General features: G+C 36.3%; 1 protein-coding gene across 1 annotated transcript in view; it reads left to right on the top strand.

The window, feature by feature from the left end:
* The window catches only part of LOC128232271 (synaptojanin-1-like), a 38,799-nt gene extending 16,730 nt beyond the window's left edge, over nucleotides 1-22,069 (top strand). The window contains exons 14-24 of the mRNA XM_052945740.1: nucleotides 608-800; nucleotides 7,631-7,789; nucleotides 9,420-9,579; nucleotides 9,905-9,977; nucleotides 10,196-10,396; nucleotides 11,318-11,396; nucleotides 14,750-15,002; nucleotides 15,233-15,495; nucleotides 15,761-15,967; nucleotides 16,772-16,916; nucleotides 17,429-22,069. Coding sequence (XP_052801700.1) covers nucleotides 608-800; nucleotides 7,631-7,789; nucleotides 9,420-9,579; nucleotides 9,905-9,977; nucleotides 10,196-10,396; nucleotides 11,318-11,396; nucleotides 14,750-15,002; nucleotides 15,233-15,495; nucleotides 15,761-15,967; nucleotides 16,772-16,916; nucleotides 17,429-18,591 — 2,896 coding nt within the window. The 3' untranslated portion in view covers nucleotides 18,592-22,069. The remainder of the gene's footprint in view (nucleotides 1-607; nucleotides 801-7,630; nucleotides 7,790-9,419; nucleotides 9,580-9,904; nucleotides 9,978-10,195; nucleotides 10,397-11,317; nucleotides 11,397-14,749; nucleotides 15,003-15,232; nucleotides 15,496-15,760; nucleotides 15,968-16,771; nucleotides 16,917-17,428) is intronic.
* The last annotated feature ends 4,986 nt before the right edge of the window (nucleotides 22,070-27,055 follow it).

Here is a 27,055-nt window from a genome sequence, read left to right as displayed (position 1 = left end):
TTGGCACAGGCATGAGTTTTAGGCAAAATGCAAATCATGTCTAAATTCCAACCCTGGAGCAGATAAATTATTCGGGGGGGGGGGGGGGGGGGGGGTAAAGTGTCCCATGCATCAAAAATATTTGAAAAAATCTGGCCAAGTCAATATCCCATCTTGGGTGGAACATCGATAGGTGAATAATCAGGTTTCGGCGAGAAGAGATTCCTATGGTTAAGTCTTTTAGTTTAAAGTTCATTATGTATATTTTCATTTTTGGAAATAATCTCATTCTGATGTATGGATGTGTTACAATTGAAAGCTCTTATTTAATCAGAGAATTTTGATTGTCTTTTCCATTTGGTTGTATGTTTTTTGCTATAAATATATGATGTTCTATATGAAATAATATGGAACTGAAAATTTGAAGGGCATTGATAATGCTTCCTGGTGTTTATTGCCAAGTAGGGTAGTAGGTATAAACAAAAACTGACAAAAATTATCAATGTTGATGCAAAATTTTGATAATTTTATATTCCAGTGTTTTCTAAAGCTGTAAAAATCTTTCTGGTTTGCAGCAAATTGCTACCTTGCTGGCTTAGATAAATCTAACTCTTATCTCCTCTCTCAGGGATGTGGCAGTGGATATAGTGAAAACGGGCATGGGCGGGGCGGCGGGTAACAAGGGCGGAGTAGGCATCCGCTTCCTGCTTCACGCCACATCCATCTGCTTCGTATGCGCCCATCTTGCTGCTGGACAGTCACAGATCAACGACCGCAATAATGACTACGCAGAGATCTCCAAGAAAATGTCTTTTCCTATGGTGCGTTTCTTTGGAATATAAATTAAATATCAATTTATAACTGAACATGTTATTTTACCCCAAGTTAATTATACCTGGGGGCTATATAAGAGTTGCGCTCATCATTGCGCTCTGAAAAATATTGTCCAGCCAGAGTCTGCGGGTACTTCTGTGATGTTTCCAGGCAAACCAGTATTGCCCTTCATGAACAAACTTCAATCAGTTTAATTTATTAAATCAGTGAAATGCTGTTGTAATAATTGTCAATACTGAAAAGTAGTTTACCATAACATATCAAGAAATATTTTAAAACAAGAGATAATTATTTTGATTGTAATTTGTATAATAATTTGTTAATGATGATTTCATATACATGAAAAATTTGATATGTAATGCCAAATACCTTGATATTTTGCTTTCTGTACTTGGCTAAATTTTCTTTGATTTTCATGATTTTTAATTTCTCTGACACAGGAAGTTTGCCGAGTATGTTCTTATGTTGTTACGTATTTAGATTAGTTTAGACACACAGCCTATCATTATGCTAAAAGGATGGTCTTATGGTAAAGGTGTCCATTTCTCACTTAAGAGGTTGTGGGCTCCATACCCACCTGGGTGAGATTGGGCTAGTGGTATAGGTGTCCACCTCTCACCTAAGAGGTTGTGGGCTCCATTCCTACCAGGGTGAGAGTGGTCTAGTGGTATAGGTGTCAGCCTCTCACCCAAGAGATTGTGGGTTCAAACCCACTAGGGTGAGAGTGGTCTAGTGGTATAGGTGTCAGCCTCTCACCTTAGAGATTGTGGGTTCAATATCCACTAGGGTGAGAGTGGTCTAGTGGTATAGGTGTCAGCCTCTCACCCAAGAGATTGTGGGTTCAATATCCACTAGGGTGAGAGTGGTCTTATGGTATAGGTGTATACCTCTCACCCAAGAGATTGTGGGTTCAATATCCACTAGGGTGAGAGTGGTCTAGTGGTATAGGTGTCAGCCTCTCACCTTAGAGATTGTGGGTTCAATATCCACTAGGGTGAGAGTGGTCTAGTGGTATAGGTGTCAGCCTCTCACCTTAGAGATTGTGGGTTCAATATCCACTAGGGTGAGAGTGGTCTAGTGGTATAGGTGTCAGCCTCTCACCCAAGAGATTGTGGGTTCAATATCCACTAGGGTGAGAGTGGTCTAGTGGTATAGGTGTCAGCCTCTCACCCAAGAGATTGTGGGTTCAATATCCACTAGGGTGAGAGTGGTCTTATGGTATAGGTGTCAGCCTCTCACCCAAGAGATTGTGGGTTCAATATCCACTAGGGTGAGAGTGGTCTAGTGGTATAGGTGTCAGCCTCTCACCCAAGAGATTGTGGGTTCAATATCCACTAGGGTGAGAGTGGTCTTATGGTATAGGTGTCAGCCTCTCACCCAAGAGATTGTGGGTTCAATATCCACTAGGGTGAGAGTGGTCTTATGGTATAGGTGTCAGCCTCTCACCCAAGAGATTGTGGGTTCAATATCCACCAGGGTGAGAGTGGTCTTATGGTATAGGTGTCAGCCTCTCACCCAAGAGGTTGTGGGTTCAATATCCACTAGGGTGAGAGTGGTCTTATGGTATAGGTGTCAGCCTCTCACCTAAGAGATTGTGGGTTCAAACCCACTAGGGTGAGAGTGGTCTAGTGGTATAGGTGTCAGCCTCTCACCCAAGAGATTGTAGGTTTAATATCCACTAGGGTGAGAGTGGTCTTATGGTATAGGTGTCAGCCTCTCACCCAAGAGATTGTGGGTTCAATACCCACTAGGGTGAGAGTGGTCTTATGGTATAGGTGTCAGCCTCTCACCCAAGAGATTGTGGGTTCAATATCCACTAGGGTGAGAGTGGTCTTATGGTATAGGTGTCAGCCTCTCACCCAAGAGATTGTGGGTTCAATATCCACTAGGGTGAGAGTGGTCTTATGGTATAGGTGTCAGCCTCTCACCCAAGAGATTGTGGGTTCAATATCCACTAGGGTGAGAGTGGTCTTATGGTATAGGTGTATACCTCTCACCTAAGAGATTGTGGGTTCAAACCCACTAGGGTGAGAGTGGTCTAGTGGTATAGGTGTCAGCCTCTCACCTAAGAGATTGTGGGTTCAAACCCACTAGGGTGAGAGTGTTCTAGTGGTATAGGTGTCAGCCTCTCACCCAAGAGATTGTAGGTTCAATATCCACTAGGGTGAGAGTGGTCTTATGGTATAGGTGTCAGCCTCTCACCCAAGAGATTGTGGGTTCAATATCCACTAGGGTGAGAGTGTTCTAGTGGTATAGGTGTCAGCCTCTCACCCAAGAGATTGTAGGTTCAATATCCACTAGGGTGAGAGTGGTCTTATGGTATAGGTGTCAGCCTCTCACCCAAGAGATTGTGGGTTCAATATCCACCAGGGTGAGAGTGGTCTTATGGTATAGGTGTCAGCCTCTCACCCAAGAGATTGTGGGTTCAATATCCACTAGGGTGAGAGTGTTCTAGTGGTATAGGTGTCAGCCTCTCACCCAAGAGATTGTGGGTTCAATATCCACCAGGGTGAGAGTGGTCTTATGGTATAGGTGTCAGCCTCTCACCCAAGAGATTGTGGGTTCAATATCCACCAGGGTGAGAGTGGTCTTATGGTATAGGTGTCAGCCTCTCACCCAAGAGATTGTGGGTTCAATATCCACTAGGGTGAGAGTGGTCTAGTGGTATAGGTGTCAGCCTCTCACCCAAGAGATTGTGGGTTCAATATCCACCAGGGTGAGAGTGGTCTTATGGTATAGGTGTCAGCCTCTCACCCAAGAGATTGTGGGTTCAATATCCACTAGGGTGAGAGTGGTCTTATGGTATAGGTGTCAGCCTCTCACCCAAGAGATTGTAGGTTCAATATCCACTAGGGTGAGAGTGGTCTTATGGTATAGGTGTCAGCCTCTCACCCAAGGGATTGTGGGTTCAATATCCACCAGGGTGAGAGTGGTCTTATGGTATAGGTGTCAGCCTCTCACCCAAGATATTGTGGGTTCAATATCCACTAGGGTGAGAGTGGTCTTATGGTATAGGTGTCAGCCTCTCACCCAAGAGATTGTGGGTTCAATATCCACTAGGGTGAGAGTGGTCTTATGGTATAGGTGTCAGCCTCTCACCCAAGAGATTGTGGGTTCAATATCCACTAGGGTGAGAGTGGTCTTATGGTATAGGTGTCAGCCTCTCACCCAAGAGATTGTGGGTTCAATATCCACTAGGGTGAGAGTGGTCTTATGGTATAGGTGTCAGCCTCTCACCCAAGAGATTGTGGGTTCAATATCCACTAGGGTGAGAGTGGTCTTATGGTATAGGTGTCAGCCTCTCACCCAAGAGATTGTGGGTTCAATATCCACTAGGGTGAGAGTGGTCTTATGGTATAGGTGTCAGCCTCCCACCCAAGAGATTGTGGGTTCAATATCCACTAGGGTGAGAGTGGTCTAGTGGTATAGGTGTCAGCCTCTCACCCAAGAGATTGTGGGTTCAATAACCACTAGGGTGAGAGTGGTCTTATGGTATAGGTGTCAGCCTCTCACCCAAGAGATTGTGGGTTCAATACCCACTAGGGTGAGAGTGGTCTTATGGTATAGGTGTCAGCCTCTCACCCAAGAGATTGTGGGTTCAATATCCACTAGGGTGAGAGTGGTCTTATGGTATAGGTGTCAGCCTCTCACCCAAGAGATTGTGGGTTCAATACCCACTAGGGTGAGAGTGGTCTTATGGTATAGGTGTCTGCCTCTCACCCAAGAGATTGTGGGTTCAATACCCACTAGGGTGAGAGTGGTCTTATGGTATAGGTGTCAGCCTCTCACCCAAGAGATTCACTAGGGTGAGAGTGGTCTTATGGTATAGGTGTCAGCCTCTCACCCAAGAGATTGTGGGTTCAATATCCACTAGGGTGAGAGTGGTCTTATGGTATAGGTGTCAGCCTCTCACCCAAGAGATTGTGGGTTCAATATCCACTAGGGTGAGAGTGGTCTTATGGTATAGGTGTCAGCCTCTCACCCAAGAGATTGTGGGTTCAATATCCACTAGGGTGAGAGTGGTCTTATGGTATAGGTGTCAGCCTCTCACCCAAGAGATTGTGCAACCAAGAGATAATGGGTTTGATCCCCACCATGGGAACTTTATCATGGCCTTCCAAAATGGACACCAGTACTGGTTTCTACCTAGGAAATAGACTCCACAGTGATTCTATAAGCTATGAGTTTTCGTCACAATCTAGCATAAAGACATTAGCATAAACTATCATGCTATCAATAGGCGTAGTTTAGATATTGTTGTGAGTCAATCTGTAATGATTTACAGTGATTCTTATATATGCTCTTAGTATGCTGCATATTTATGAAAAAGAAGCGGCTAGTTCTACTTAGTTATTTTATTTATATTATATTCAATATTTATTAGCTCCTCTATCTTTTGACTAAAGAAAGTTGAGGAATTGTGATAGCCTTGTTGTCGCTGTGGCCGTCTTCGTTTTCGCCGTGCACAAACTATTACCTTGGCCATAACTCAGGACCATTCAAGATGCAAATGAAACTTGTTGCACATGTTGCCAATAACAATATATACATGTATAGGAGGGTCCATAACTCTGACATTAGTAATTGTTGAATAATGCCCCCTTTTTGACAAAAGAATTTGCAAAAATCTTAACTTTGGCAATAACTAAAAAAATGTACTAGTTATTCAAATAAAACTTGGTACATATATTGGTGGAGATATTAAGCACATGTTAAGTGAGGCCAATAACTGATTTAAATAATTGTACAGTTGTGCATCTTTTATATATATATATACCAGTCCTGAGTGATGCACTTAGAAAAAATATATATGGAAAGAAATCACTGCTTTAAAGCTGCACTCTCACAGATTGACCAATTTGACAACTTTTTTTATTTTTTGTCTTGGAACAAACAATTTGTTGCGAAAATCCATGGAAACCGGTGATATAAGACTGTTGACAAAAATTAGATCGCAGATTTTTATTTCTAGTTTAAACATTACGTAATGTTTTATGTATTTTTCTCAAACCGTTAGTAACCGTTTAAGCCATAAAACATTATTTTCCGAATGGAAGTATGAAAATCTGCAATCTGATCTTTTGTCAGCCATCTTTTATCATTGGTTTGTAGATATTTACACAAAAATTTGCTCTTTCCAAGAATAAAAAAAATAAAAAGTTGTTTACACAGTATATCTGTGAGAGTGCAGCTTTAATGTATAATGGACCTGTTTTTATAGCAAATGTATTGTATAATAGCTGTTTGAATTTATGTATTGATCTTTGTAGTACAATGCCTTGTATATGTCAAGGGTATTGAAGACAAAGTTTATATAAATATGCTAGCATGGTTTGTTTGGGACACCTTTTTATATTGCATTAAATCTATCAGACATATACATGAATATATCTTTGTGTGTAACATTTTCAGCCTGGGAGCTCTGTTAGAAGAGGGAATGTAATGTTTCATTCATAGTTGCTCCGCCTTTGCTATGAAATACACCATCCTGACATTTGACACATACTAGCCTTTTCATCCAAATAGACTTAACTCATTGCTATTTTTATACTCCATGTCCATGTTGTGCGTAATAAATTTCTGTCCATGAAAAAGAATACACTTACAGGGATGTGATTTATCTGCGGATTTCCAGGGATTCAATAGCTCCCCCACCCCCACCACCTTCTTTTAATTAACTGATTAAAAATAATCAGTTGGTTGCGTCTGGTTGTTATTTTATTAGTTTATAGTTTTGACATCCAAGTTTGCCTTGAATTTGAAGCAAGAAGAGCCGTCAAAGATTTCTAAATTTCAGTTATGCTTCATCCCATTGTAGACCTAAAGCAGCCCCCTGACCCCTCTTTGAAATGGTTTTAGACCTCCAGCTGCCGGGTCAATCACATCCCTGATTAAGTTATAGCATGTAATCTTGCACAACATGAAAGGGACTCTTCACAACATAAAAAAAAAAGGGGGGGGAAATATGTACAGAATGCTTGTTTGACTGGTATGCCATCAAGATTTCAAGGTAGAGTTCTATTGTTGAAATTATTTGAAAATGCTCTATTTTGTCAAAAAAAATTATTAAGACAATGGCAGCAGATTTTTTATTTTATTTAATTTTTAAACAAATCAAATTTGTATTGGAAATATATAGACAGCTCAAAGTGCATTTTTATCAAAAACAAACAAAATCTATAATATTTCACATTTTGGCATGGTAATTTTTACTTTGGAATTATCAGAAGAAAAAATTGTTTCTTAATAATAATTGAAAATACGGTGCCAGTGATTTGAGGCTCAATTTACAAAATTTTGTCAGAATGAGTAACTGTCATTGCTGTTATGTATTTGTTACATTGAAACAAAATTTAAAAGAAATTGTGAGTGAGTTCCTTTCAAAAGAAACAGCTGTACTCAAGATAAAGCCAGTAAATGATAAGATAATTATAAGAAATACTGTGCATGAGAATCAGTTGTCATCTGAGTCAAATATTGCCTTTGAATGAAAGTTTCTGATTCTTGCAATTTTCTCCGGTTGAATTCAGTGCTGTCACACAGCACACCAAAATGTTTTGCACTTTTGATTATCTGAGCCAATATATCTTGGCATTTCTCATTGACTTTGTTAGCAATATGAGGGATTTTGTATGAACCTAAAAAACTGATTTGTTATCTTTGTATTTTCAGAAGTTTTCTCAGTCATACATTTTTATAAAAAGGTATAATTAAATACTGAATCTTAATAATTCCCTATTAGGACTTGTAATGTTTTCTCTAAATTCCATATGTATTGTGCTAATTTTCTGTGACAGTCTGTATATTCCTACTGTAGGGTCGTGCTCTGCCCTCCCACAACTACGTATTCTGGTGCGGGGACTTTAACTACCGTATTGACCTGCCCAACGAGCAAGTGAAGGACCTTATAGCCGCAGAGAACTGGGACGCTCTCGAGGCGTTTGACCAGTTAAACATCCAACGCAAAGAGGACAAGGTACACTGCTGTAATAATGCTGTAATAATGTCTTAACAAAAAAAAACTTATATGAATCATGGGCTCAAGCAGAGTTGGTGAAATCCGGCTGACCCAACCGCCAAGTGTAATAGTTGAATGGGACTGGTAATTTTTTTTTATCAAATTTACAATAGACATAGAACAGCAATACCGGTAATTGAAAGTGACTTAAGGGTCTGATAAAGCTAGAATTTTGTCGTGATTTCTGCTCACGGGATATTACAACATAATGGTGAGCAGCAACAAATCACTTTATTAATGTTGTTTTATGTGTGCATTTTTACTAAAAAGAATCTTTTTGGATCGCTTGTTTTTCAAACCTTAAAGTTAAAGTTAAGCCATGGCAGTGAGTTAGACTAAATATTAAACTTGACGTTTCGCACTATCAAAGGAAACAGTTTATGAATGTTTATTAATGCATTCTTAATAACTCATTAAATCTGTATTTAATCTGTGAATGTTATTGTACTGTACTGTTCATATATTACGGGACTAGAGCAAGACAATTGTAACTTGGTATAGAAATTGAAGGGGTTACAACAGTGTTGCACTAACTCCTCGATATGCAAGTCATGATTTTTATGAAGTGATGGGGAAAAAAAAGATGCTTTTAGAAGATGCAAATGATTGAACCATTCCCCATTTGTTACAATTGATCCTCTACGGCGTCTGGCCACCTGTTGAAAGGTTTTCTCATTAGCATCTTCCTAATGGGTTTATTCTCCTGTTGAACAAAGCAAGTAATTTTAGCATGATGTTGACATGTTTGCCACAAAATCACCATCCTGATCTCAACATTTATGAAGCCTTTGCTACTTTTGGTACAAAAGTGAGAATTTGCATTTACAAGTAAAGACTGTTATGGTTGTTTATACCGGTAGTTGATGATTTAAGGTCACATTGAACAAGAATTTTAGGCATCATTGCATGTGCCTTTGAATTTGAAAGGGATGAGCTACAAAACTTATCAACATAGTTCACATATTTTTCTATGGGAAATTCTCATCTTTGGCGAGTTTAATTTAATTATTTTTTTAATTTACGGATGAAAAATTACTTAAAAGTTTGAGCTAGGCCTCTTGGACTGACTTAGCTGGTAAGGAAAAATGTCGGCAAAGATGATGGCTGTGTTCTAAAGTATGTCTAATTCATCTAAAACAAAACAAAATACACATTTAAATGTTAAATGCAGATGCATTTAAGAAACTTTATAATGGTATATAAACCCAATTGAGTAGTACCGGTTTGTGCCCAAAGGCGCAATTGAATGACGTCTCTGACTGCAGACCCAAAGGAACCGGGTTTGAGTCGCACTTCTGATCATCCTTTTATGTATTTTCTCGTGTATTTTTTGTTTATATCCTTAAGTCTGTAGAACTTATTTCATTCTTACCTTATACGTAAAATTATGTGGGGGTATGAAGGGGGACGTACTGTACTGTTTTGATTAGTTTTCTTAAATTTTGTATTGTTTTTCAAAACGTTTAGAAATATTTTAACTTTGATTACAATGAAAATGTATTGAGCCTTACGTATCATTGAACTAGCCTTTGAAAATAAATCTAATGGCAAGTAATTGAACTGTAACTGCATGTGTTTTTGCTTGCAGGCCTTTCAGGGCTTTAGTGAAGGTCCAACAAGGTTTGCCCCAACCTACAAGTATGACCTGTTCTGTGACGACTATGACACGAGTGACAAGAGTCGTACACCGGCATGGACGGACAGGGTGTTGTGGAGACATAACCCTTTCCTTAAATTCCAGAAAACAGGTAAACATACATGCAATAAGTCTCCCTGAATTTTGATCCATCAGCAGCATGCAAGATTTTACAAGACCAAAGCTCACTAACAGTTAAAGATATTGAAATAATACTTTGTACACATTTTTCCAGAGACAATACCACATGTTTATTGATGCCCATATAAAACTTTTGTACACATGTTAACTGAGACAATAACACATGTTTATTGATGCCCATAACCCTGGTTTAAATAATTATTGAGTTATGCCCCTTTTTAACTGAATATTAACAGACTAGTGTTGACTGTTTTCTGCAGCTTTCTTGTTACAACAAATATAACTTACTTCTGCAGATGAAGAGGAGCTGAAGAAGTGGCCCAAGCTGTTACTGTACACAAGATCAGAGCTGAAAACCTCAGACCATAGGTAATGTTCTCAGAATTTCTTTTTGACAGAAAATGGGGCTGAAATTTGTCCCCCTTTACAATCCACTTTTTTTATCAGTTCACAATTTTAGGCATTTTGTTACTATTTTCACAATTCTTAGGCATGTGGTCCCATTCACAAAAAAGTTGTGTTGTCTTACTGTCCCTAATAAAGATACAGTTGATTGTATGAGGGTCCACCCCATTCTACCATTGCAGGCCAGTGCTGGGGCTGTTTGATGTGCAGGTGATGAAGGTCCGGGACACAGACCGGGACCGGGTGTACGAGGAGGCTCTGTACGCCCAGGGACCACAAGATGCCACAGTGATTGTCTCCATGGTGACTGGGGAGTTTGACGATGACATGGTGGATGAGATTGTCGGCACATTCTCTGATGCAGGGGAGATCATTCTTGTCAGGTACGGCTGACTTTGGAAACAGTAAAATTTGTTTTTAACTTCAATCAGGGTTTGCACGGTCAGGGAAATGTCAGGGAAATATTTTATTTTTTTTCAAGGTCAGGGAAAAGTCAGGGAATTTTTAAATAGGACATGAAAATTCAGGATATGGGTAAAGGTCAGGGAAGAATAGGAACCTGTGATCTAGGGCTGTGGAAACAATTGTAAAATAGCAGAAAGAAGGAAATAATTATGAAATAAAACAGAAAAAAATATGAAATAAAAAAGCCACTTTATAAGAAGAGGTTGGCTGATGAGGAGGATTGAGGTCAACATTATTAATTATGCTTAAAGATGATCAATTAAGCTCCTATGAACACAGATAGTTTGGTCAGGGAAAATTTGGATTTGGTAAAGGAAAAGTCACGGATTTTTATATTCTATGATTTGTGGGAATCTTGTCAGTCAATGCTATTCTTTTTATGATTTTTGGTTGATGTGTAATGTCCTTTAAGTTTAAAAACAATGAAAAATAATGTTACAACATGTTTATGAATTTCGAAAACAGAAGTCATGGTCTTGTCTTGTCATTGTTGTTGTTGTCTTGCGCAAACACTTGAATCTAGGCCATCACTCAAAAACCATTCAAGATATTCAAATAAAAATTGACACAATATGCACATATATAGCAAGGGCATAATTCTGTCTTTAATAGTTATTGAGTGTGTTACTCATTATTAAGAGACGTTCCCTTATTGGACTGGAAAAAACAAGAACAGGCAAGCATTGGTGTTTGCTGTTGTCTGAATAGCCCTGTAAGTTTAAGTGAAGGAAATGTTGACCCTTGAAAGAAGGGAGATTTCTCCTTTCAAGTTTCTTTCTAGCTTAACTTGTGCACTCAATAAGATATGTACTAGTTATGTGTATTGATGTTGGCTGCAGGTTTGTTGACGAGGAGATGTGGCTGATCTACAAGACCGGGGCCATGGCCCTACAGGCCCTACAGTACAACAACACTCAGGTGGGTGCTGTAATTATACACTAATCATACGTCTGTATATGAAGGTTGTTGATTAGTTATGATAACAGCTTCTTTTATGGTGTCCTGAGTTCTTGGGGAGTATTCATAAAACATCTTAAGTCAACATGAAAGTGTGTACTTCGAAACAAATGAATGATTTGAAATTAAAGTATTTCAGATATTATGAAGCTATTCTATCATATTTTAAATGAGATACTAAAGAACTAAAGAAAATGACTAAAATTAGCAAATGACTTAGTATGGTTTATGAGTACGGCCCCTGATACTTTACATGAGGATAGTTTATCATGATGATCATAAAGCTAATTTCCTTTAAAAGTCTCAGAAATCTTCATGATGAGAATACCGTATTACACAAATTATACCATAACAGAAATAATAAGTTCAGCTTGATCCTGTTATAAAGAGACTTAAAATGTTTTCAGAAATTGGGTTTGTATACTTAAATATAGTTAAATGCATCTCAAGCATAGTTAAAAGTCTCTTAAGCATAGTTAAATATATCTGACATGGAGTTCAATGCATCTCAAGCATAGTTAAATTAAACTCAAGCATAGTTAAAAGTCCCTCAAGCATAGTTAAATTAAACTCAAGCATAGTTAAATTAAACTCAAGCATAGTTAAAAGTCCCTCAAGCATAGTTAAATTAAACTCAAGCATAGTTAAATTTATCTGACATGGAGTTCAATGCATCTCAAGCATAGTTAAATTAAACTCAAGCATAGTTAAAAGTCTCTCAAGCATTGTTAAATTAAACTCAAGCATAGTTAAAAGTCTCTTAAGCATAGTTAAATATATCTGATAGGAGTTCAATGCATCTCAAGCGTAGTTAAATTAAACTCAAGCATAGTTAAAAGTCTCTTAAGCATAGTTAAATTAAACTCAAGCATAGTTAAAAGTCTCTTAAGCATAGTTAAATATATCTTATAGGAGTTCAATGCATCTCAAGCGTAGTTAAATTAAACTCAAGCATAGTTAAAAGTCTCTTAAGCATAGTTAAATTAAACTCAAGCATAGTTAAAAGTCTCTTAAGCATAGTTAAATATATCTGACATGGAGTTCAATGCATCTCAAGCATAGTTAAATTAAACTCAAGCATAGTTAAAAGTCTCTTAAGCATAGTTAAATATATCTTATAGGAGTTCAATGCATCTCAAGCGTAGTTAAATTAAACTCAAGCATAGTTAAAAGTCTCTTAAGCATTGTTAAATATATCTGACATGGAGTTCAATGCATCTCAAGCATAGTTAAATTAAACTCAAGCATAGTTAAAAGTCTCTTAAGCATAGCTAAATATATCTTATAGGAGTTCAATGCATCTCAAGCGTAGTAAAATTAAACTCAAGCATAGTTAAAAGTCTCTTAAGCATAGTTAAATATATCTGACATGGAGTTCAATGCATCTCAAGCGTAGTAAAATTAAACTCAAGCATAGTTAAAAGTCTCTTAAGCATAGTTAAATATATCTGACATGGAGTTCAATGCATCTCAAGCATAGTTAAATTAAACTCAAGCATAGTTAAAAGTCTCTTAAGCATAGTTAAATATATCTGACATGGAGTTCAATGCATCTCAAGCATAGTTAAATTAAACTCAAGCATAGTTAAAAGTCTCTTAAGCATAGTTAAATATATCTGACATGGAGTTCAATGCATCTCAAGCATAGTTAAAATAAACTCAAGCATAGTTAAAAGTCTCTTAAGCATAGTTAAATATATCTGACATGGAGTTCAATGCATCTCAAGCATAGTTAAATTAAACTCAAGCATAGTTAAAAGTCTCTTAAGCATAGTTAAATATATCTGACATGGAGTTCAATGCATCTCAAGCATAGTTAAATTAAACTTAAGCATAGTTAAAAGTCTCTTAAGCATAGTTAAATATATCTGACATGGAGTTCAATGCATCTCAAGCATAGTTAAAATAAACTCAAGCATAGTTAAAAGTCTCTTAAGCATAGTTAAATATATCTGACATGGAGTTCAATGCATCTCAAGCATAGTTAAATTAAACTCAAGCATAGTTAAAAGTCTCTCAAGCATAGTTAAATATATCTGACATGGAGTTCAATGCATCTCAAGCATAGTTAAATTAAACTCAAGCATAGTTAAAAGTCTCTTAAGCATAGTTAAATATATCTGACATGGAGTTCAATGCATCTCAAGCATAGTTAAAATAAACTCAAGCATAGTTAAAAGTCTCTTAAGCATAGTTAAATATATCTGACATGGAATTCAATGCATCTCAAGCATAGTTAAATTAATTTCAAGCATAGTTAAAAGTCTCTTAAGCATAGTTAAATATATCTGACATGGAGTTCAATGCATCTCAAGCATAGTTAAAATAAACTCAAGCATAGTTAAAAGTCTCTTAAGCATAGTTAAATATATCTGACATGGAGTTCAATGCATCTCAAGCATAGTTAAATTAAACTCAAGCATAGTTAAAAGTCTCTTAAGCATAGTTAAATATATCTGACATGGAGTTCAATGCATCTCAAGCATAGTTAAATTAAACTCAAGCATAGTTAAAAGTCTCTTAAGCATAGTTAAATATATCTGACATGGAGTTCAATGCATCTCAAGCATAGTTAAATTAAACTCAAGCATAGTTAAAAGTCTCTTAAGCATAGTTAAATATATCTGACATGGAGTTCAATGCATCTCAAGCATAGTTAAATTAAACTCAAGCATAGTTAAAAGTCTCTTAAGCATAGTTAAATATATCTGACATGGAGTTCAATGCATCTCAAGCATAGTTAAATTAAACTCAAGCATAGTTAAAAGTCTCTTAAGCATAGTTAAATATATCTGACATGGAGTTCAATGCATCTCAAGCATAGTTAAAATAAACTCAAGCATAGTTAAAAGTCTCTTAAGCATAGTTAAATATATCTGACATGGAGTTCAATGCATCTCAAGCATAGTTAAAATAAACTCAAGCATAGTTAAAAGTCTCTTAAGCATAGTTAAATATATCTGACATGGAGTTCAATGCATCTCAAGCATAGTTAAAATAAACTCAAGCATAGTTAAAAGTCTCTTAAGCATAGTTAAATATATCTGATAGGAGTTCAATGCATCTCAAGCATAGTTAAATTAAACTCAAGCATAGTTAAAAGTCTCTTAAGCATAGTTAAATATATCTGACATGGAGTTCAATGCATCTCAAGCATAGTTAAATGTATCTCAAGTGTAGTTATATATATCTCAAGCCTGGTTAATTGTATCTCAAGCTGGGTTTTAAGTATCTCAAGCCTAATAAAATGAATCTTAAAAGTAGTTAGGGTATACTGTCACATACAGTAATACAGTACTACTATGATGTTACAGATCAGCGATCAGGAGGTTGGTGTGCGGTTGAAGACTGGTAACTGGCGTGAGCTGGTAGAGGCAGAGATGCGGGCAGCCAGTCTACGCTCTGAGCCCCTTTTTAACCAGTTCACAAACAGCCTGCTGGGGGAGGACTTTGATGTGCCGGGGATGGAGAATTATGACAGTGAGGGGGATGAGGAGGAGGGGGATACAGAGTCCCTCCCTGAACCAATACAGCCCGCCCGCACTGGGGATGGTTCACCGCACTCTGGTTTGTTCATTGATTTTTCTGCTAGCTATTAAAACAATTTACCCTAGAAATAAACAGGAGTTACAATAAATTCTATCACATTTTTTAAGCTTAAGAAATATTGTAATAGGTATATTTTCATGTGGCAAAATATACTTAGTGTTGCAAAATATACTTTAACAATTAGAATGAATATAGTACATAGTATAAATATAATGTAAGTCAAGGTCTGTAAAGAGAAATTATTTCAGGCTCCCCAAGTCCTGCAGATGGAATGTTTGAAACAAGTAAGCCTAAAAGTAAGCCCGCTCAGAGTGTCCCTCCCCTTCGCCCCCAGCCCAGTAGTCGGTCAAGACCCCCTCCCACTAGGCCACGTGACTCACCCCCCACTGGAAGGGAACGGGACATGACTCTAGAACAGAAACAGGAGGCGACTCCACAAGTGGCTAGAAGTGCTGCTGACATGGTGATAGTTCCAGAATCGGCACCAATGGTCAGAGGAAATCCTTCAGAGGTTAGTGCATTTGTGATTACATTAAAGTCAAAGCATGAAATTGTATTGACAAAAAATAAGTAAATTGATTATAACTACAATATTATTAAAGTTTCATTTCTTTGTTTTATTGAAATCCAGTGAAAAAGCTGTGTATAAAATCATAATTTTTCTTATTCTGCGAAACATCACTTTCATGACAGTTTCTTTTCTAAAACCTCTTGAAATGTGTTGTTGTGATACAATTAAACAGAAAATGATTTAATGATTATAATACCACCTGAAGACGATCGCAAAGCCGAGTGCCGCAAGTCGAACTGGCCCACCTGTGAAGCCTCCACCCCCACAGAGGCCAGTCGGGGGACCCCCCAGACCATCTCCACCCAAACCCTCCTCCTCACCCCTGTCCGGCCGGAAACCACCCGGTCCAGCCATAAAACAGCCGCTGGGATCACAGGCTATTGGCAAGATCAAGTCCAAGCAACAAAACAAGGTAGGAAATGTTGGGTTTCATGTCACCCAGTAGCATGGCAGAAACATACAGGTCATGTTGTCTGGCTTTGTCATCATCAACGGCGTCAAACTTTAATTTAATTTCTTCACCAATTTTTGGAAAACTTGGCAGCAATGCTTTTTGGCATAATATCTCAACTAAGTTTGATTCTGACTTTATTCTCAACTGAGTCAGATCGCCATTTTCACTCTAGAGTTATAGGCTTTGATTTGTCAAAACGATGAGTGTTGGCAGGTGGCACGTTCAATAAAAAAGATAAAAGAGATAAAAGAATCTTTATTTTAAGTCAGGTATATTTTAACAAGAAACATTAGCTCAATTAGCTATTTTTCGACAGGAATAACAACCTTACATATAACATATCAAAACATGTGACCTGGAAATAAAAGCAAATTTGTACCTATGAAATAGGTACAAATATTGGAACACATATTTACAAAAGCCTTTTCTTATTATTTTTATGCAATATATCAAATTTGTGGAGTTCTAGCTTTTGTTGCATTTGCAATGTACAAATAGGAAGAGATGTCATTATTTTTAAAATCATTTTAATCATAATATTTAAGATAGAAGTTGTTGTATATTGTGATTTTTAAAAAAAGAAGTAAAGAAATGTTTTCATACGCCTGAGAAAGATGTAATAGTTACCAGAAGTGTCTTCTTTAGCATTACTAAACGTTGAAGCCATTCTTTACTATTAAATCAGATTATTGAGTGTTCTATTGCTGTATACATGAACACAATCTAAGTCACACTATGAGGTATCTCTGCCATTTGTTTCAGATTGTGAGAATCGGTCTTCCCACGAATGTGACCCACATGGGACATGCCAACTCCCCGGAGGAGGCTGCAGCTCTTATAGAAAAACTGATGCTACCAGGAGGTTCTGATTTGAAGGGAACTTTACCCGCTCCGCTCAAACCTGGAGGTATTGTCCATCATAGGAAATATGCTTTGTCCTTTTCATTAAGGACCTCACATCTTTAGGGTCAGACATTGATATAATTAATTTTGTGTGAAATTTGAACAAAATGCCTGTTTCAATGATGAAACATCATGTAAAGTTCATCAAATGAAATTTGCGAAAAATTATTTTAAAAATTTAAAAAAAAAAAGCTCTATTTTGCCTTCAATGTAAGGCATACTTTTAAGAATGAAATATCTACAAATTTCTGTTCAAATAAGTTTCTGCAAGATGCTGTTCGGTGGTTGTTGATAAAAGTAAATTTGAACGACATATATGAAAACGGTGGTTTAATTAAATCTGTGCGGGGTCGTTTAATGTTAAATAAGGAATCAAGCTCTAATAGTGATTGTATGCCCTAGGGCTCACATTTTGAGGAATACAATTTATAGAAGTGATATTGTGTGAAGAAAAACATGGCAGTGTCTGTATTGTTTTGCAATTCTTATCAAATGCTTTGTATTTTATGGTTTTAGGTTTAAAGGCGTCCACAAATATTCCTCGTAGTAAGACTTCAGAGGATGTTAATAGTGACACTCTGCCTCCACCTCCATGTGTTACTAAGGCCCAAAGTGTAGAAAACATCTCCTCAACTTCCCGGCCAATTCCACCTCTCCCACAGCTTGACCCTGGAGCTGGACCTCCACCTCAGCCAGCACCTAGGAGGGAAAGTTTACCCGCAGAAAAGGAGACTGAGGGTGTCGCAAGGCCAAGACCGGCCCCACGTCGCAATGTCCAGAGCTGTGTATTTGACCCTAGCTCAGTGAATGTACCAGCTGTGGCCTCCAGGCCAATGTCTGTGGCAGACAGGGGGAACTTGCCACGCCTCCCCCAGTCCTACCCAGAGACAAGTCAGAACTATTACTCAAGTGTGGTGGATCACACACGCATCAACCCTGACATGGGAAAAGTGTTGTTAAATGGTTCCTCCAAACACACTGAATCATCAGCTGAACAAAGTGCGGCCATGTCGACCCCTGGTGCTGGACACCAGGAAGGTGAATATGAAACATTGTGGGGAAATACTCCTGCCGTGCCAAAACGCAAAGACATTGTAGAGGAACCCAACACCCTTCTTGACAAGCCCATCTCGCCACAAGCTTTTACATCAAGTATTGATCCCTTTGACACCAGTGCAATAACCCAGAGGCTTCCACCAAGTGTACCCCTCCAGCCACTAGCCCCAGCCATGGCCCCTCCCACCCTTCCATCAGTCCCGCCCCGCCCAGGGACACAACCTACAAAACATTCCACAAATATAATGTCACAGTTGGATGAGCAGGTTACCAATGGGGATTCAAGGAGCTACGATGCGCCTCCCTCCAGCCCTCCCCCATCCCCTCCAAGATTTGACTGCCCGGCAGAACCACCGCCCCCACCCCCTTCAGAGGACTTCCCTTCCCTTGATGAGCTTTCAGCAACAAACTCCACCAGTATGAATGAGGTCGCGAATAAATTAATGCTCCTTAAAGAACCAACTGGACCTGCGCCAGTGTTAGCCCCACCCCCTGTGCCAACCCGTCCCCCAGTATCAGCTGACCTTGCGTCGACCAATCAGCAGCCAGGGCTTATGGAAATGCCTCCAATCCCAGCAAGACCTGCCGTGCCCCCTCCTGTTCCAAAACGACCTACAAATTAACATATGCCTGGCTATGATTAGTGAAATTTATATTCATTATTGTGATAGAAGATCATGTGACTTTGCAAAATGTATTTAAACATAATGTTACTCTTCCTACACATTTTTTTTGAAAATACTCATCACCAAGCTTTATGTGACCATGTAGTGAATAAATATAATTATATTCTCAAAGATCGATATTGTTCATGTTATTGGAATATTAGTATTGATCAGCAACCAGAACCTGTGTGCATTGTACAGTATGTGTGTAGTTAATACATGATTTATTTTACAACGATTGTAAAGAAATTTATATTAACGTATGCTTAGTCACTTTCGTTGGCATGATGTTGCGCTAGAGAATGGTGTTTGTGTTATGGGGGAATCCAGATTGCCCAGAGAAAACCCACTTTTCCGGCCAATCAAACTCTCATACTTACATACACCCAAGCCAGAAATCAAAACCATGACACCTTGATGAGAACTGAGTTAGCTTATAACTTCGGCTAACCAGACTACGAGTGAAGTGTTATGCGCTATTTGTGTGATAGTTATAGACTCGCATTTTAAAACTTGCTTTGTATTTAATTCTGTGCAATATGATTAGTGCTTAAAGCGGTAGTGAGCGATATTTAGGCTAGATAGCTTACATTTATATGAATTTAAATTGCATGTACAATTTCACAATAAAATATCTTTCATGTTTTAGATTGTTAAAGATGTTATTAAGGTATAAGATTTACAATTAAGCTTGCCATTTTATTGATGATAATGTTAAGTGTTTATGCTTGGTGACTCCATATACTTTTGACACTTTTATTTATTTTTTGTCTCAGAATCTTAAAGCATTATTAACGCTTTTAGCCATCAAACATCAATTTTCGAAGTTAAATATGATAAACTGCAATCTGATTTTTTCTCAGCAGTTTTATATCACTGGTTTGCAGACATTTATGCAAAAAATTGGCTCATTCAAAAGACAAAAACTAAAAAAGATGTCAAAACTACCAATCTGTAAGAGTGCAGCTTTAAAAGGATAATGCATGCTGATCACTTATATGTTTATTAAATAACCGAAAAAGGATTGAAGACAAAGTTATTGCAGTTTGTTATCTTAAAACAGAAAATCAGGATGTGAAGTGACCTGTTTTGCAATCTTTCAAGGCCAATAGAGCTTGTTTACAATATTTTTGTAGGTAAACTTGTAAAATATTCATTATCTACGCATCAAACAAATGATACTTGAAGATGCACTCTTACCCCAGCAGTGATTTTTTTTGGTGCAATTTACTGCCTTCTAAGGCTGTTTCCCCTTGTGAAAAACTGTCCATTTTTCCCAAAATTTTACAAAAAAATTCCCAATTTGATAAATGCCGATTATGTTAATTAATAAAAAAGCAATAAATTTCATGAAATAAAAACAAAATCTTGACAAGACTAACTGTTCCACAGCATAATGTATGCATACAAAAATAAAAACATGTATATTTGCCATTATATTGTTTTGGCCTGATTTTGTATTTTTCCCAAAGTTGACTTTTTTTTCCCAATTTGCAAGGAACAGGGGGTAAATATAATTCCAAAAAAAATCATTGCTCCAAAAAAAGATGTACAACAATTAACACATTTTTTTTTCATTTACTGGAAAATGATGAACAAATATTGAAAACCAATGGTTCTTATGAAGAATATCGTGTTTAGTTTGGAAGAAAGGTGCAGAATATACGGTATTCCTACCTAATGAGACGATTGTTGATCACTGTAAATCTTTAAGGGCCAACCTGTCATTTAATGTTTGTGTGTTTTCAGCTATACAATACATGATTACATAGATGTTAATGTACTGAGTGTCACTTTAAATAATATGGAGTTGCCAGGTATACAAAATTCCCATAATTGTACATAGATACCACAAGTGATAAACACATTCCAGATTTGTTCCGAGGTGTCACCCTTACAGCTGATGTTTGAACTTGCATGAACTCTTTAAAGGCTGACGCCAAAATAAAACATTTTAATGCATTATCAGGGGCGTAGTTTGGCCTATTAAAAAGTATAGGCCCACTTGGTAGGGGGTTTGGGGATATTTTTTTACTCCAGATCGAATAATGTGCGTTTTAGCGTATATCTGGAGCCTTTTTAGTCATCGAAATTTGCTTTATATTGCACTTCACTAAACTTTATTGTTGTCTTGCTCATGATGTACAATAACAGAACTGAAATTCAAAACTGATTAGAAAATATATTAGTTAACCTGTAGTGTTTACTTGAATGTTAATTAAGCTGTCACCCCCTTTCCTTTAAGTTATTATTGCAGATTTGAACGTTTTGTATTTTTCATTTTTGGAAATGAAGTGTAGGCCCGGGCCTACCGTGCCTATTGGAGCTACGCCGATGATTATTGTGTCATTTGACTTAAGTTAAATGATCAAAACAAAAAAGTGCTTATGATTTAGGTACAGATAAAAATAGCGATATCTTGGGCTTTTTTTACTGTGGAATTTGTGGCCACGTAGCTAATAACTGAAAAACAGACCTTTATAAAGGCTTATATTTTTTTATCAGTTCCGAAATCATATGCTTTTTTTGCTTTTATCACATGTCAAATGAGTTGAACATGATAATGCATTAAAATTACTGATTTTATTTTTGCATCAACCTATATTGTGTGCCCTTAACCCAAACCGTTATCACTTTGTAAAATCAGATTAAGTTATTTAAATTGTTATTGTTACACCGTTTTTTTAGTCCAACATGCCTTTAGGAGTGTATGGCAGCTGGGAGTATGTTGTTTATAACTGGTCCCAGGTGCTAGTATGCAAATATCCTGAGTTGACATTTACCAATTGTTCGATTTTTTTGAAGAAAGGTCTATTTATGAGTATTGCACTTGATACCGTAATTATTCTATTCATTGCCCGGGTGTTTATTAGAATCGTACCTGAGTTCAAAGTAGGTGATTGGCATTACTTAGAGAAAATTGCTTTTATCCAAGATGAAAATCGGTTATCATTATAATATTTGGACGTAGAGACAAAAATGGTGTAGTAAGATTTAATATAAAGTAGGGAATCAGGAAACTTGTTGTTTGAAAGATATGCTTTTTTTTTTTAAATTGGGGGTGGGCTTTTAAAGGAGGCAAAGTTTTTGCATGATTTTGCCAAAAAAGACCCAAACTTTTTCAGGCCTAAAACTGGGGTCGGTGGACAATCATTAGAGGATGGGCGATTAATAGAACAATTACGGTATTTGTGGTTGGCTGTTCCAGTAAAAATGACGTTTATTCCTTGCATAATAAAGTACATGTAGCGTTCCGTGGCTGTGATTTAGTCCAATTTTTTGTTTTCAATTATTCATTATTGTTTTCTATATGGCTGACCTTTGTTAAAGCTTAAAAAGCCTTAGTTTTATGTAAAAATAATTTTAAAAAAAGTTATGCCTTAAAGCTGCACTCCCACAGATTGAACGTTTTGATAACTTTTTTATTTATTGTCTTGGAACGATGCGAATTTTTGCATAAATATCTGCAAACCAGTGATAAAAGACTGAAGAGACAAAAGATGCGCTCGCAGATCTTCATATTTCCTCTCCAAAATTGATGTTTTATGCATTTTTCTTAAACCGTTAGTAACGGTTTTAAGCCATAAAACATTAAATTTGAGTTGGGAATATGAAAATCTGGGATCTGATCATTTGTCAGCAGTCTTTCATCAGAGGTTTGCAGATATTTACGCAAAATTTTGCTAATTCCAAGACAAAAGATGGAAAAACGGTAAATCTGTGAGAGTGCAGCTTTAAGGGAATTTTTTTAAACATGTTGAATGGTTCAAAGTTGGGCCAATACTAGCTCTTTAAATATGTTGATTTCAATTATAACATTGAATACATATATGGCATGTATAATGAACAAGGATTGATTCAAATTTGTTGAAGAGTTAATTGATACCACTAATAAATATAATGCATTTATCATGTAAAGTACATCTCTTATATATTACACCAACTATTCGACACTCAAGTAAATGTATTTTGTACATTGCAAATTAATTAGTTAAAGAATTCAGTGCTTATAATGGGTGAAGTTTTAAGTTATTTTATTTACAATTTAAGGGAATAGACACAAGATTATACAATTGCAAGAAAAAAAGAAAATCGTCAAAAACTTACATAAAATTGATATAGTTGTGGACAACCAATTGAATTTTACTCATGTATCGCATCGCTTGTGACACCTGTTTCGTTTGCATTTTTAGTGTTTTTTTCGCAATTTGAAATTTACTGGGTTTGTGTACCACGTAAATAGTAGTAAATTAAAAAATATCATTGGTATATATATCTGTACTAATCAAGTGACTTTTATATTCTTAATATACACGCTATAAACAGGAAAACCATAAGGCGCTATTTTTCAAACAAGTTAACTCAGCTCAGATAGGGACAAAAATCACTCAAAATATTCTTTTAAATTATGTTAAGTGATTTTTATCAGTTTCATAATAGCTAGTATTGACAATGTTGGGCTTGTTTTAGGAAAAAATGTATTTGGGACCATCTGGTGTCTAGTCCATTTAGGGTACCCGGTAGTCACTTTATCTAGCCAATGGCAACAATGTTAAATATTGAAGCCTGGTGTCAACTATATAATTTTAATATCATTTGAAAGGTTATTGCTGGCAGATTACTTGTAAGTTAATTTAAATAAACTTTTGAAAATAATTTGTAGATAAAATTATTGCAGGTTGTATATATTTAATCTTTACTGAAATCCTTAGTGACATAGCCAATTTTTGACTTCTCCAAGGCCAAAAAAGCTTCTTTCAAATATGTTGACTGGGGAAAACTTACATATTATTTTTCTGCACATTAAAACCCATTTAAAGAACATCAAAATAATATGGGGTCACTGGGCATCCAAAGTATGTATTATTGTATACCAGGTGTCCAACCTGAAAAAAAAATGTTGCCAGTAAAAGGTTTGTGTCCCAAACAGCAATGAAGAATTCACCCTGATTGTGCTTAGTATCATTTTTGGCATCCCGGCATATCACAACCTATATGATATATTTTTTGTAAACAATTGGCTTAGTGTGTGATGTTCTTTTATTCAATAGTTCTGTGATAAGCATTGTATCAATTTTATTCTTTAAAGTTTTTAATTTTTTGGTGTTTGAATATAAAGATTTATGAAAGAATGTATGACCATGATTTATGTTTAACCTGTCGTTATACATGTTGTGCATGTATATAGTCAATAGATCGAGGTACACCAATGTTGTTACTAGGAGTTAATAGACTGTATTACAGTAAAATCTATTGTAACCAGTGTGTTTTTGTTTTTTAACTCGTCTGGTCGGTTTTGCCATTCAATATAAAACAGTTAAGGTAATTTCATAGCAATTCAATTCCATTCAATTCATTTTATTTTATTCAAGTAAACAAAGGCCCACTGGCCCAAAATACACAAAATGTACAAAAAAAACATAGTATATCATTGATGTCATCATCATGGTTATTGTTGAGTAAAACTTTGGCCTCAACTTAAAAACCATTCAAGATATTTTCATGGAACTTTGTACATATGTTGTATTAGTAAAGCAAGGCCCATTACTCTGACTTAATAACTATTGAGATATGTCAATTTTTGATAAGAATGAAAACGAAGGAGGGGAGTGTTCGCATTCACTCCACAATACTCTTGTTTAACCTGTAACCATTGCCCATTTCATTGCTGAGTTTGACCGACCTGTCACAAAAATGGACGGACAGACACTATCTGTGCGCAAGATCTTCTGACCAATCAAATGCTGTTAGAAAATCATGTAAAGAATGCCCCAAAAATACTTTTCAATGTAAACAAGATTGTTTTAAGGAGGTTTGAATGTGCTAAAATACTGAGTCCCTATTTTTATGGAGAAGTAATACAGGGATGGAAAAAAATAAATCATAAATCCTTTTCTTAAAATGTGTGTTTATTTGCTAAATAACATATATATTATGACATTTATCATTATTACTATTATAAATATTATTATTATAATTATTATTATAAGTATTATACTAATTATTATTATTATTATTATTATTATTATTATTATTATTACAACCAATTATATATTAATGGTTTTATAGTTTTTATAGATATTAAACCAGCCAAAAAAACTCACATTGCAACAGAATAGTATGCAGTGGTTTTTTGTGGCCGAAATTCGTTCCCATTCTCCTCCTGAAAAAGTATATATTTTCCTCTACTTTGGTAAAAAAAAAAATCCCCTTTATTTTTCTTTGAGGAGGAGTATTGTCCCCTGAGCAAGTGTATCAATAAAGTGCCATTAATGAATATGTCAATATGTTTGCTGAATAAAAGGTTTGAACACAATTTGAACATAATGTCAATCATGTGAACGATGCTATTTCCCCCAGTAAAACAGTTTGTCCATTTTAATAAGCTTATGCTTAACGATGCACTGCATATCCTAAAATAAAGTATGTACTTGTAAGGTTAATTGATTACACTTTGTTGTTTTTATTCCAGTATGAGCTGTTATTCAACTATCTCAAGGACTTAAATTAACATAAATTTAAATAGTTTGCAGCTTTTACTGAAGTGTAGCGTTATGTATTTGTACACCATCAAAAAAGCGATGTCTTGTTCGATTTGTTTGCTATTCAATATGGTCTTAATTGGATCTAACATCGATATAAAGTGGTCTTAATCGGACATTCGATTGATATAGCTAATCGGATTGCGTGGTATACATGGCCAACCTATACTGCAAATGGGGTCATTGCGGCATGACCATGCGGTTGACTTAAGTTGCAAAATTAATACCATCCAAAGACATAAAACTACTGCATGGGTGGTATTCAATATGCAACATAATTAAAGTTTATCATGGCTTATGGTCATACATCCGTGATTTCTTTTACTCGATAGGTCAGTTATTTATATCACGCGATCCTATCTAATTAAGACCAATATTGAATACCACCCTTGACCTTTTCAACTTGTACAACTCGAGGTCAACTTAAAGTCAGATAATGTAAATTTGATTTATCACCTGACCGACTTTATCAGAAAAGCATAACCTTCTATTGGTTATTAGCCATTTAGATGCCAGATGCCAAAAGGTCAACGCGCGCGTACATGTACGTTTATAGCCTTGTCCTTGATCAAGGTTATATAGAGCCATACTCCATTATTTCGCCCTGGCGTACAAATCAATGTTGGTTCCCCCGATTAGGAGATACATCCGATTTGTTATTAGTATATATTGTAGTCTGTCATCTTATCTTTCTGTCGGAGAGTTTTAAAGTTTGAAATGGTAGAACTAATAATGAATATTGACATATTAAATATAGAGGACAGTGATTGATCTATATAATAAAGAGCTATAAAACCGTCTGCGTGGCCTAGTGGTTAAGGCATCCGCCTACTGAGCGGGAGGTCGTGGGTTCAATCCCTGACCTCGTCATACCGAAAGACGTTAAAAAGTTGGTACAAGTAGCTCCCGGGCCTGGCGCTCGGCATTTTTAAAAAGGGTAGTGCTTGGAAAAGTGGTGTAAACAGTACTGGTTCAACCAAGGAAAGTTGTACCACGTGTATCGGTACACGAAAAAGAGCTAGGGTATCGCAACCATACTTCCATATCCAACCACTGACTCCGACTTATGAGTGCTGTCTCTTCAGCAAAAAAAACAAAGCACCCCCGTTGGAAATAAGTGCTTGCACTTTCACGGGTTATCCTTGACCGAAAGGATTAAAGAAATACACACTTATAAATCAGTGGTGTAGCTACATATAGGCCTTCTAGGCTTGGGCATACAACTTTTTTGAAAAATGACAAATTCAAATAACCCTAAAATGCAATAAAGATAAATACTTTAATACGTTGAACAACTCTAAAATTTGTTTTATTTCTAACGTAAGAATTTTTAATCATCGAAAACAATTATATTTTCAATGATTACAATAAATTCAAGTAAACACCATGCACGTAGTTCAAATCAACACCAAACTTGCTTAAAATATATACCATTGTCTTTAAGACGTCATTTAATAAACGGTACTGGGCGAGTACCTAAATCGGAACAGTACCTAATTATGGAACACCCATTATAAAAGTGCTTTTTCGATCGAGATCAGTTTGTTTACGATTTTAATCAATAAAGACGCTTGCTTTAGATTCAAGTTCCAAAAAAGACGATTCTCTCGTAAGTATTTCAAATACTGCGATCATTTAAAGTTTTTCATGTTCAAATGTCAATACATGGCACGCGGGGGGAAAGACTTCATGCTTGCCACAATCACAGCATATTGGTACAGCCTTATTTTACTGAAACCATCAAATTTTACTGACAAAATGACAAAAAGACAAGATGGAAATAACATAAATTATTAATTTAATTAAACAAAACACGGAGCAATAATTTTAAAAGAATACATAAATATAAAAAAAAAAAACGAATTCAAACTGTTCCATAT

This window comes from Mya arenaria, chromosome 4 (assembly GCF_026914265.1).
Source record: "Mya arenaria isolate MELC-2E11 chromosome 4, ASM2691426v1".
Lineage (NCBI taxonomy): Eukaryota > Metazoa > Mollusca > Bivalvia > Myida > Myidae > Mya > Mya arenaria.
This window is presented reverse-complemented; position numbering and strand designations above follow the sequence as displayed.